Source organism: Zingiber officinale, chromosome 8A, assembly GCF_018446385.1.
Source record: "Zingiber officinale cultivar Zhangliang chromosome 8A, Zo_v1.1, whole genome shotgun sequence".
Classification (NCBI taxonomy): Eukaryota; Viridiplantae; Streptophyta; class Magnoliopsida; order Zingiberales; family Zingiberaceae; genus Zingiber; species Zingiber officinale.
This window is the reverse complement of record NC_056000.1, coordinates 77,957,046-77,969,335: the sequence shown is the minus strand read 5'-3', so window position 1 is coordinate 77,969,335 and position 12,290 is coordinate 77,957,046. Positions and strand designations below refer to the sequence as shown.

At 37.3% G+C, this 12,290-nt stretch overlaps 3 protein-coding genes across 4 annotated transcripts; 1 reads left to right on the top strand and 2 right to left on the bottom strand.

The window, feature by feature from the left end:
• The first annotated feature begins 376 nt into the window (after positions 1–376).
• On the top strand, positions 377–4,205 carry LOC122009642. The gene is made up of 6 exons (XM_042565888.1): positions 377–666; positions 875–1,017; positions 1,833–1,883; positions 2,950–3,171; positions 3,287–3,389; positions 3,476–4,205. The coding sequence occupies exons 1-6, from the start codon at positions 581–583 to the stop codon at positions 4,011–4,013; spliced, it is 1,143 nt and encodes a 380-aa protein (XP_042421822.1). The 5' UTR covers positions 377–580; the 3' UTR covers positions 4,014–4,205.
• A 59-nt stretch (positions 4,206–4,264) lies between these two features.
• Positions 4,265–6,221, bottom strand: LOC122009643 (protein SRG1-like). Its single transcript, XM_042565889.1, has 4 exons — positions 5,407–6,221; positions 5,082–5,329; positions 4,628–4,952; positions 4,265–4,520 (listed from the first exon to the last, which is right to left on the bottom strand). The coding sequence occupies exons 1-4, from the start codon at positions 5,671–5,673 to the stop codon at positions 4,266–4,268; spliced, it is 1,095 nt and encodes a 364-aa protein (XP_042421823.1). The 5' UTR covers positions 5,674–6,221; the 3' UTR covers position 4,265.
• Positions 6,222–6,349: 128 nt separating this feature from the next.
• LOC122009641 (transcription initiation factor IIA large subunit-like) lies at positions 6,350–11,070 on the bottom strand. Of its 2 annotated transcripts, none has more exons than XM_042565887.1 (11): positions 10,751–11,070; positions 10,427–10,591; positions 10,185–10,346; positions 10,033–10,087; positions 9,876–9,934; positions 9,617–9,742; positions 7,314–7,451; positions 7,171–7,225; positions 6,912–7,090; positions 6,766–6,849; positions 6,350–6,655 (listed from the first exon to the last, which is right to left on the bottom strand). In XM_042565887.1, exons 1-11 carry the CDS (start codon positions 10,865–10,867, stop codon positions 6,632–6,634), a joined length of 1,164 nt encoding a protein of 387 aa, XP_042421821.1. In that variant the 5' UTR covers positions 10,868–11,070; the 3' UTR covers positions 6,350–6,631. The 2 variants fall into 2 exon arrangements, with proteins under 2 accessions (XP_042421821.1, XP_042421820.1); XM_042565886.1 differs by having other exon boundaries at positions 9,617–9,748; positions 10,751–11,069.
• Positions 11,071–12,290: the final 1,220 nt, after the last annotated feature.

Sequence of the window (12,290 nt, the reverse complement as noted above, 5' to 3'; positions counted from 1 at the left end):
ATTAATTTGGTCGATCGTCAATTTAATTGTATAGAAATTTTCTATTGACCATCCTACTCATAGGAGCTGTCCATCAATCCAGTATTTTAGATCAATTGTTTATTTGAAAGTCCATCATACATGAGAAATTGAGCCGCCGTTCTACCGCTGGCACCGAGATCTTCTTCAAAGGATAGGGATAAGGACCAAATCTATTTGAGTGGCTCCCACTTATTTAATTTGGATTTATGCGTAGTGTTTGTCAATGGATTGAGGATTTTGGGTTAGCGGATTCGGGTTTTACATATAAATTTGAGTCCGGAATGTTTGTTGGGCCGGGCTTTAATGAACAAGGTCCAATCAAGCCCCAAAATTGAGGCGGAGCTCAACGATTTGGGTCAAACCCTAAGCCATTCTACTTCCTTCCCGTGCTTTCGAGAAGGGACGATCGGGTCTGTGTTCTCGAGCTCTGCTGTCATTTGGCGCAGCTATAAAAGGAGGCTTTGATTTCGGTTCCGAGGAAGTATTTTGATTTCATTTGTGCGAGATCGTACTGAGATTTTGTGCTTTGCTTCTGTTTCCTGCATCGAGAGGAGGAATCATGGCGGGCGACGGCGTGAAGTGGGATGGATTGCTTAAATGGAGCCTCTCGCACGCGGATGGGACGCGCCCTGCTCGAAACTTGAGGTATTTATCATTTCCTTTGAGTTGATCATTCTTCGAATTGCTACGACTTACGTTTTAGAGTTGGATTTTGATCATCCGGTAGATCCTTGATATATATCTATGTAGGAATGATTTTGATGCATTATACAAAATCATCCTTTTTCTTTGGCACAAAGGTGATTGATTTTGTCTTCACTAATATTTTCGTACTGTTTCCATAATTGGTCAGTGAGGAGGATAGGAAGTGGTTCATGGAAGCCATGCAAGCGCAGACAGTCGACGTAGTTAAAAGGATGAAAGAAATCACCCTTGTCATGAAAACCCCGGGGGATGTTCTAGATGCGCAAGGCATCAAGCCGTGTGATATAGTAGGTAAGCTTTTGGAGCATCTTTGTATGTTAACAAAGCTATGATGCACACTGCATGCGATTCGATAGCCACAAATCTTCATGTTGTTTTTTGTAAGGTGAAACCAGCATGTTATGGATTTAAAGCCGATCCTTTTACATTTTTTAACTGCTAAGTTGGCATTCTCGCTTTGGATTCATCCAGAGGAACCCTTGGATTTTCAGGGCATTGGCCTGTATCTTCCAAAGGGATTTTTTTTTCCTTTCCTGTTGGCCATTACAAAGTTTTGTATTATTTCTAAACGGCTTTCCTGTTGATGTTTGCTCTCATGTTATGGCTATTTTTTCTTCTATTTTCTTGTGAAGCAACTAAGAATGTACTGGGAACTTGAGATCCCCAACCTTAAATGATGCTGAAAACAAATGCTGAACAGCCACAAAGAATTTAACATGGGTTGGCATAATCAAGCTTAGCGAAGAGAATGAATAATTTAACATTAAGAAATAAACAAAATATAGTGTCATAATCAAATGCTTAGTTGCTCACCCTCCTTGGTTGTATGTAATCTAGATCCCATCCATTACTCATCCAATTTCTCTATTTATAGATTCCAGGCAAACTGAACCATCATCTTTAATTATTAAGTCAATTGATTATCTTATCAAACAAAGCATGATTTTGTTAGCATATACTCTCTATACTTTTCCCTGATTAGTTTTCTATCTACAATACATGTTATATACACAGTAGGTGCATGAAAACAAAATATTTTCCTCTTCTCACTGCAGTATTGTTTTTTTTGGCATGCTAATTCCTTGTATCATCTTTTGTTGTTGCAGATATGTTGGATGAGCTTCAAGAGCATGTTGAATCTATTGATATGGCAAATGGTTAGTGCTATTGTCCTTTTTTTTCCTTCTAAAATGTTTTCTGTCATGTTTTCAGTTGTACAAATTCATTTGCATTGGTTAAGTTCGGTTATGTCAAAACTCTGAAATATAACTAAATATCTATGTGTGAGTCATCAACGAATGGTAGTTGCTTGCAGTTTTTAAGCCTATTCATCTATGATATATTGATATGCCTTTAATATACTTCGTAGTGTTTTCTATTGAAAAAGTTCAATCTTCAGAGCTCCAAAGTGCAGGAATATATGTTTTAAGTCATCATTACAAATAGTTTGTTCTTATCAATGGCAGAAGCCAAAAATTATAAAGTGAATGCAATATATGTGATCAAATTTTAAGAGATATTTAAATATATAATGAGCAATTGTATGGTGTGAAATATTTTATTAATCAAATATTTTCTAAGGATCATTCAAATATTTTATCAATCATCAATACGCCTTTGTAATGTGCGGTGTGAAATATATGAATTTTATGGGTTTTAAGTATATTTTCTCTCTGGTTCAATTGACCCAGTTAGCTCACATTTGGCTTCATCACTGATTCTTGTCCATAGACTAGTCTATGAACTTCTTCTTTTTGTACCAATGAATTCTTTGTTGAAGATTGTTGCTTTGGCTCTGTGCACCTCCTATTTTAAATTTCTAATGAGGAAAAGTAAGTCGTCATTTGTTTTTCAAGTTGAGCTAATCTTCTTGGTTTTCGTGATTTGGAGTTCTCTGGTTAGGCAATACTAGTCGGACTTGGTTTATCGATAAGGATGGTTGATAAAAGTAGTCCATAGAAAGACTTTGCTGTAGCTGAATGAAAGATCAACTTTTTTGAATTCGGTTTTGACCATATCATTCCTTTGGTTTTATATATTTTCAAGCTCTGGTTCATGCTTTAGAATTAATCCCTTTGTGCTTAACCATTTTTATTGGCTTTACTGTTTTACTAACATAATTATTTTAGATTCTGCAAAAGCAGCTATGGATTGCAGTCTTCTAGTTTGAAATTTGTGTTTATTGCTTGTTGATGACTTATAATGTTTGCCCTGATATGCCAGACCTCCACTCCATCGGTGGCTTAGTCCCTCTGCTTGGTTACCTTAAAAACTCTGATGCTAGTATTCGGGCAAAGGCTGCAGATGTTGTAACTACCATTGTGCAGAACAATCCTCGCAGTCAGCAACTTGTAATGGAAGCCAGTGGTCTTGAACCTCTCCTGTCAAATTTTGTTTCAGATCCTGATATAACTGTTCGCACAAAAGCCCTTGGTGCAATATCTTGTAAGTTTCTTTTGCTAAGCTATGTTTCACTATCATAAAAAAACTCAGCTAAATTCTACAGGTTAATACTATGGAAATATTCTTTTTCTTATTTTCTCTGTGTTTATTTATATAGCTTTGATTCGGAACAACAAGGAAGGAATTAATGCATTCCGAATAGCAAATGGTTATGCTGGGCTCAGAAATGCACTAGGTTCAGAGAATATCAGATTTCAAAGGTTCTTTCTCATGCTGATGCCATTGGATGCTTTGTTTGCTATCATCTTCTCATCTTCTAGATTTTGACCCCCTTGTCATTTTACAGGAAAGCGCTCAACTTGATCAACTACCTTCTTCGGGAGAACAATGCAGATTGCAGTGTTGTTTCAGAACTCGGATTTCCACGGCTAATGATGCACCTAGCCTCCAGCAATGACTCGGATGTGCGAGAAGCTGCGCTGGGAGGCCTGCTAGAGCTGGCTCGGGATAGGACCTCAGGTAGCAGCACTGCCTTTGCCGAAGAAGACAAGCTCCGGGAAGTCCTCCAGGACCGTATCCAAAGCATCAGTTCAATGTCAGCTGAAGATCTAGGGGCAGCCAGGGAGGAGAGGCATCTCGTCAATTCTCTTTGGAATACATGCTACAATGAACCGTCATCTCTCCGGGACAAGGGCCTTCTAGTACTTCCAGGAGAAGATGCACTCGAGCTTCCACCTGATGTTGCCAGCAAAGTCTTTGAGCCTCCACTTCGTGCTTGGGCAGCTGATAGACCGCAGTCAAGTTCAGTTGATGATAAGAAGAAGGCAGCGAGTCCACTGCTGCTAGGCCCTGGGCCTGCAGATAGTTCGCACCAAGAGCAATGAAATCTGTGGCGGACTGATCCACTTAGTGCTGTTTCCCTAGTTACTTTTAATTAACGTTTCAGTCAATCATCATGGTGTTTTAGAAGTTAATGTTTCTCTTATAAACTATGCACAATGATGTTTCTCGAGCTTACATAAGCTTTTGCCTGTCCTTCCTCTTTATCAATGTATGTTACATCATTTCCACTTGCACTTTATTTGATTAAAAGATACAACCTTCACTCGACTAGAAGACCATTATGTTTGTTTCTTCTACTCTTGTTCTAATTTCAGCAAATGTGTGTGCGCTTTTCCTTCCATCTTTCTTGCTAAAGTATACCTTATGTAGTCCAGGTACTTAACATTTCGATACATCTTGGGCAGAAGAGTGGCATCTAGCATCTGTTGCAGAGGCCCAATCTCTGCATTCTCGTCTGGGATAACAAAAGTTGCAAGACTCATCCTGCTCTTCCTCTCATTTGTCACAGCCCTGTGTTCAATGCTCTGGTATATTCCATTACTCCATGCCTATTAGTTAGAAAATTTTCATGATTCAAGCATTTTAGTTCATTTTTAGTTGAAAAACACTAAAGTCTGACTATCAGAGTTTGAAATTTTTTAGGTCTAAAGCATACCTCAATGGCATCGCCAATGTTTACTACGAGAGCGTGTGGAATCGGCTCCACTGGGATCCACTCGCCTTCATGTTTAATTTGAAGACCGGCAATGTCTTCATCTTGCCAGAGTATGGTAATAGAGCTGCCATCAGAGTGTGGACTAACACCCATAACTTCATCAGGCCTGGAGCAAGCTGGGTAATAATTAAGACGCATGCCGAGACCCATCTCGCCGTGTAAGTTTAACAACCCTTCTCTATTCATGTTCATGAGTAAGGAGAGGTGAGAAAGCAGTTGCATTGCTACTCTCTTCGCCTGGTCTGAGTACGTTGTTAAAGCATCCCTGTTAGCAATGAACTTAAGTTGTTTGTTTGTGGGAGTGATTAATATAATATACAAGAAGTAGTTTTTGCAATGATAAATATATTTTACATAAAAATTTAAAGAGTAGAATAGTTAAGTAAGAGCGTACTTAAAGTCTCGTACCGTAGTTGGCCAATATCTGTAACTTCTCCTCCTAATCGGCTCTGTCATCAGATAAACTAGATCGTTCCAGTCCAGCTTCTGCTCTGCAGACACCACATATGCTTGTCCATAACCTTGCAGATCATTATCTGCCATTGCATACCTCTTCTTCTCTTCGATCGGGAGATCAAAGAATGCAGCCATGGCATTCCTGACCCTATACAAAACATCCTCTGATATTCCATGGTGCACAATCTGCCATTTCTGAGGTTTGAGTAAAAAGATAACAATTCAAGTTAGCAAATTGGCTAATATCATCATGTTGAGCTGACCTGGAAAAATCCCCAGTCCTTGCATGCAAGATCCAGTTTGTTTAACTCAGCTTCATCACCTCCCGAAAGCTTGGAGAAGTCGATCACAGGGATGTGGAGTTCTGGAAGTTCGCTGATTTCATCTCTTTTGATTTGGCCCCTGATGTATCTTTCAGGAACACAGTTGGGATCCTTCCTCACAATCTCCTGCACACTTGGGACAGGAAGAGATCTGCCCCACCCTAGTTCTTGCTCTTCGGCGGCTGCACCGTTGAGCTCCGGCTCCATTTGCTCTGTGTGTGAAGATGTTCTGGCGATGACTAATATGTAATGAGGATGAGGTAGAATTTTGTATGCAGTCCAAAATTGCAGTCAATGTTTTTGTTTCTTCCCTATTCGATTCTGCATGCGAAGTTAGAGTTAAAGCAATGTTTAAATTATCATGTCAATTTGGAGTAGGTACTTGTTTGTGCCCCCTTGAAATATACGCCCGAGAGTCGTCCTGATCCGATGCGTTGCGTTTCCCAATTTACCAACCATAAGGCACATCGTTTTTTTTAATAAAAAATTACTTTTTGGAGGTTTACGTATGAATACACAGATCGTGCATAATTTTTAGAGGTCACAACTTTACCACGCCGTTTGTCCCTAAAAGCACATGGTCGTTTAACAAACACATGAACATGATGCAACATATAAAATAAAAAAATAATATACAAAGAGAAAGAATCTAAGAGGAAAGCTCAAGAATAAACATATAAAATGCTCTATAAAATATGCATGTCATCCATCATGCAGGCGTACTCGTGAGAGAGTAAAAATTTGGATAGAAAACTCAGGGAAGATGATGAAAGCGATTATGAAAGGGAAAGGAATAAAGAGGCACAATATCAAAAAGATAACTGGAAATCATGCTGATAAAGGCCAACATAGTGTTGTTCCTTAAAGAAGAAAATGAAAAACATCAACTAAATCCTCATCCATAATTTATCAACTAATTTCAGTTGTTGGGCATATAATAATAGTTTTATGTTCTTGTTCGCCACTTTAAAGAGTTAGACACTGCACACCAGATTGTCTGATTGTTCCTGGAGAAAATATGCAAATTTTACAAGGTCCCAGTAATTAAAGGATTTAAAGCAACCAGAGCTCATGTAAATTAGCTTTTATCGTTCTCTCCCATGTAAAAACCTAGTTGAGACTGAACACCCATTATCTGAGAGCAGAGCGGCTACAGGTGAAGAAATCAAAATTCAAACTCTCCATTGGCCTGCCGAGCAAGATAGTGATGTTGATAAGGGATGGAATGAATTAAAAACACAAGCGACATGTGGATGATAAGACAAAAAAAAAAAAAAAGAGAGAATTCTTGGTTGGCACCTTGTTGAAAAGAATATCCCTGTTTTTGAGATGCATTATTCCATCCTTGAGAGTGCACTTCCATCTGCTCTTTGTCCTTGTCACCTGTTCGGATGAGTCACAATTATGTTGAGCGAGGATATTAAATCTTCAAAAGAAGAATTTACCTTTTCAAAAAGGGCTAGAACTAAATGCTGAGTGTTCGTCTCATCATCCTCTTGATCAAGATCATCCAGCTCGTCATCATCGTCATCATCCTCATTAAGAGGAGGCTCTTCATCTTCATCTACTTCATTCCTACTTGGCCTCGGTGTGCCAGCAACAGGAGTCGCACTACGTAGTTCAACTAAGCAGATGAAAAGTAAGCATTGGGAAGAGACTGAAATTCATACAGTATGTTGAATGGTTCCATGTGGGTGCTATTACCATTGTCTCCCGGTGTATTGTAGTCTTCACTCGATACTCCTTGAAACTGGAACAACTTTGAAACACAAAGCATAAAAAAAGTAAATAAAGAGGAAACGGAAAGTGAATTGAACTATATAACTCATTGTAGATTTGTTGAATACATCATCATATTCGTCATTTACTCCATCACTCTGAGGAAGAACCAGAGACTCCTTTGTTTCTTTGTTGGAGAGGAACTTGGACTTAGTATTTCCTTGAGCATGCATCAGTGATGACTTTTCGCATTGGCTTATTGCATTCTGAAACAATAATAGAGACAGATAATAGTATCAGGTGAAAATATTGAGGGAGCTTGTAGCTCCCACCAATACCTAGTTAAAGTGAAACTCCGAATACCAGAAGAGCACGTTCAGATGCATGTTACATAGGATAATATTTTTTATTCTGTTAACAAAATTACAATTTTTTAAGAATAAGTGACACCAATTATCATTATTTTGACGGAACAAAACTTCATGTTGGATCCATTACTGAATCAATATAACTAAATAAGCCTTCTAACACATACAGAAGAAAACGAAACAATGATATAAAAAATAGCAGAAACATCAATTAAACATAAAACACCAAGTCATGTAACGAAATAGATGAGTTTAATAGCTTCTTTGATATGTGAAAATTTTGTTGTCATACAACAATGAAGACTTAAGAAATAGGGGAACGACAACAGATTATCCATTCTAAAGCCAATAGATCAGTAGCACCTCACAGCGCATACACAAATGGAGATAAATACCAAAGGACCGTATTAGGTTCTATCCTTGTAATGAGATAATAAAGGATAAACCTTCAAAAGTCAATACATAGAATTTCTAGGTAAAGTTGATCTACTTGATGACTGATCATCACCTCTTTTGGCCTAACCCAGTTGCAAAGAAAAGGAAAGACAGAACTCAAGGCAGATTTACTGAACAAAAAGTCCATCACCATGACATTTGAAAACAAACACACAACATGCTTTGTTCCTTCCATGGAGTGGTCTCATGGGGTTTTAAGTCTTCATATGCTAAAAAGTACAGCATATCAGATTGACATTGTTTCTCACAAGCTAAGGACCAACAACACAAGATTGCCACAGAAAAGTAATTTTTATCTTTTAGGTGAAAGGTAAAACTCATTTGGTTTGTTGGTTGACATTAAAACACATTGAAGTTAATTGACATTTTTACAAAACCATTGGTGGGTCTCAATTTACATTTTCGAGCAACTAGATTGGCATGATAGATATAAGCGGTTCTTCTTAGAGAACACAAGAAATATTGGGAATGGGAATGGCAGCTCAAATTATTTGCTCTTTCTTGTGAATATCAGAAATATGTCTACTCATGGACACAATGTCAGCACCTAAGAATTGAAAGGTCTGAACAATCAACTTTGTACTAATTGGCAAATCAATAGGCGTTCAGATTGTTAATTTCAATAAATTGAAACTCATCTAACTGGTTATCTAGATACTTCTTCCAAAATATATCTATGCTAGGATAGGCTGTATTATTACCGGATATAACTTATGCTATATTATCTTCACGATTTTTCTAGGGCATACATTTTTTTGCATGTAGCATATCATATATTGTATACTCCTCTCTCACAATCTCTCACACAAAGTACAATAGCTATCTCTACCCCAAACTCCTATCTAAACCCGCCCTTCCTAACAGGAGTGGATCTCAAGGCAGTGATGAAGGACGCAAGGTTCTGTGAGTTCATGAGATGAGGGAGAACAATCGATTAGTTCCACTCTTCTAAACTTTCCTCTCAATCATTTACTATTCTTGGTCTGGATGCAGCTAACTTATCATCTTTTTATATTTCTTTTATTGATCTAATCAGAAATTGCTGATTTACTTTTTATTAAAGATTGTTCAATTTTTTGCTTGATATTTATTATGTTTTTCAATTGATCACACACACACACACACACACACACACACACACACACACAAAGTTATATAATATTTTAATCCAACTTTGTCACTTCAACTGAAAATCATGATGATACATCTTTGACAACAATGTGAAGTGTCAAGTTAGGCTCTCCATATAAAGTGCATAACTATATCACTAATTCAGTGGAACCTTGCTGAGATGACGGTACATGAATGATAAATGTAATATAGAATGGTAACTACTGTATTAAATTAACAAGATATTATTCTTAAGAGCACCAAATGTCAACATATTTAGGTCAAAGATGACAGGTTCCATCACCAAAAATTAGCTAAATGTAATAACTAGAGGAGTTAGCAAGCTATTCCACGATATATAATAGCCAATTAAAACTAATTGTATCGCAACATCAAACACTTGAAGCAAAATACATTGATGTTGTACAACAAATTGATGTGTAAACAGTGGTAATAGATGTTTGTTTTAATATTATGAAAATTCAGAATGCAAATACCTCAGGTAAAGAGAATTCTATTATCACATCACCACTGCCATCTTGTTGTGGTATGTAACCTTTTGAGTTTAAGCGAGAAGGATGGTCATCCCTTTTACGCTTCCCTGAGGGATTGACAAAAAAATCCTGCACCTAAAAGCCAACAATAATAAGGATGAAAGTAGCACTTTGCGGTCATGAAATAATTTTTATATCTAGAATATGTGCAAAGTTGTACAATCAAAATAGAGGTGAACATGAGAAGTGAAGAAACAAATACATGAGTTAAGGATTGATGAGAGGCTCCTCTATCGGGCTCTTCTCGTCCTTCAACATAAGCTGAGCACAACAATGAAGACCATTGGTTCTAGGCATGTAATATGAATGAAAGAAATAATACTATAAAAGCTTCAGATTGGTCGATTATTTAAACATACCAACATTAACATCAACTCCTAAAGGTCGTTGGTTCATCCAAGGAGAAGGTGGTTGCTACACCAACGAGGCAATACAATTCAACCAAAGTTCAATCGCTTTGTTTTAGAAAACCCAAGCTGAATGAAATCGTCAGTATATTATGAAGGCATACCATGTACGGACTAGGCCTTCCAGCTCCACCTTTCATATCAATGCTATTTCTGATCTCAGAAATTGGAGATGGAGCATAATCAGAAGGGCCTGTGGGTATGTTGTACATTCCCGTCTCAGCAGTTCCAGGCAAAGGAGTCTGGATGGGAGTCTGCAGGGGAGTCTGCCAGGAAACCAAGTCGATAGAAAGCGGGACATTAAAATATACAATTAAATGCTGAAAACACAAGGCAGCTATCTCACCGGTGGAAAAAGCATCTCTGCTGTAGGAGTCTCATACTCCTCAAGCGGCCCCTCATACGGAACATTCAGATCATGCACCGGAGTCGGCGCACCATTCTTCTGGAGAGCCGGCCGATCGATGTTGCCGCTGATGGCGCCGCACTGAATCATCCTCATCTCCCACATCTGGATTCTCTCCAAAGGAATGACATTAAGTGCACAAAAGACGAGACTAACAATCGCAACTTGTCAAAAAGAGTAAACATCAAACCCTAGACAGAGGGAGGTTGAAGAAATATCTTAAATGGCAATATAGGGAGAGAGAGAGAAAAAAAAGGAAATTACCGCCTGAAGGTCGTTAAGCACGGACTCCCCGGCGCCGTAGCTGATGAACTCTTCCCGGACCTTGCTGATAACGTCGTCCACTACGTGGATGTAGACGGCGGAGACATTGGCGGCCATTCCCACAGATCGGTCACACTAGGAGGCGGCAAGCGGAGTCCTCGAGCAATCAAAGAGAAGAGGATTCGATTTCGGCGTGGATTCGCGATGCGAGTAGGTTTTGAGGGGGAAAGGCGTACTTTCGCGAAAGATCGGCGAGAGCCCGCAAGAGAGAGAGAGAGAGAGAGAGAGGAGAGGGGAAGAAAAGGGCGATTATCCGGACGGGAGAGCTAGGAATTAAAGTGAACAATATAAATAGGTTCGCATCCGGGAAGAAGTCAGTCAATGCGCAACGTGAGTCGCGTTACGGTGGAGTTGCGGGCGGTGGGGCCCGTGGTTAGTCCTGGGAGAACTGAGAAGCGGGCGCCGGATAAGAATTCAGCTGGCGGACCGGTAGAATCGGATAAAAATTGCAGCTTTTTATCTTACTACGTAAAATTTCTGAAATATTTAAATCATAACTTTAAAATTATTAAATAATGCATTCAATTTTATTTTTATCTCTTTTATTTGTCTGAGTCGACAGTTAAATAGATTATTTTTTAAAAAAAATTGATAAATTTTATATTTAAAAAATCACAAGTATATTTATATATTTGAGAGAATATATAGGATTTAATTTTATATCATTATAAGCACTCTAGGTCCATTCGTTAATTTTAGTTGAAATCGATTGATGGACTAAAAAACTTAGAATAATATGAAATCAATTTCTATATATTCGTCTAATTCTTCTGATTATATAAATACTATCAAATATTAATTTGACTCATAATATTAAGAGCAATAATTTTTTTAATATGAATATATTTGAAAAATTTAATTCGTGATCAAAAAAATCATCATTCTCAGTACAATAAGTCAAATTGATATTTAAAAATATAAATATAATCAAGAGAAGTAGACAAATACATAAGAATTGATTTTTATATCATTCCAAGTTCTCAAGTTATTTCGACCATATGTAATTAGTTTCTATATATTGATCTAATTCTTCTGATTATATCTATACTTTTAAACATAATTTTAATTTACTATATTAAATATGAATCAATTATTTTTTGAAAATTTAAAAATTAATCGATTTAACTATTACAATTATAACAAAGGCAAAAATGAAATTGAGTGGATGATTTAGTAATTTTAAAATTTAGATATTTGATTTATATATTTTAGAAACTTTCTTATGTGGTTCAATAAAAATTGAGCAAACGAACCATAGACGGACTGGATTGAACCACGGTTATCATTAATTTAGGGCCTCCAGAATATAGAAAATGAGAAATCTGTAGACCATTATGGTTCCATGGTTATTGAAATATTATTATATTTTTTAGGTTGGTTATATTTTGAGAAAAAAATTAACGAGAAATATTTTTTTGAAAAAAAAAACATTTTAGGTTTTTTAGTTGGCCTACAAAAGTTTGTTTTCACTTGCTAAAAA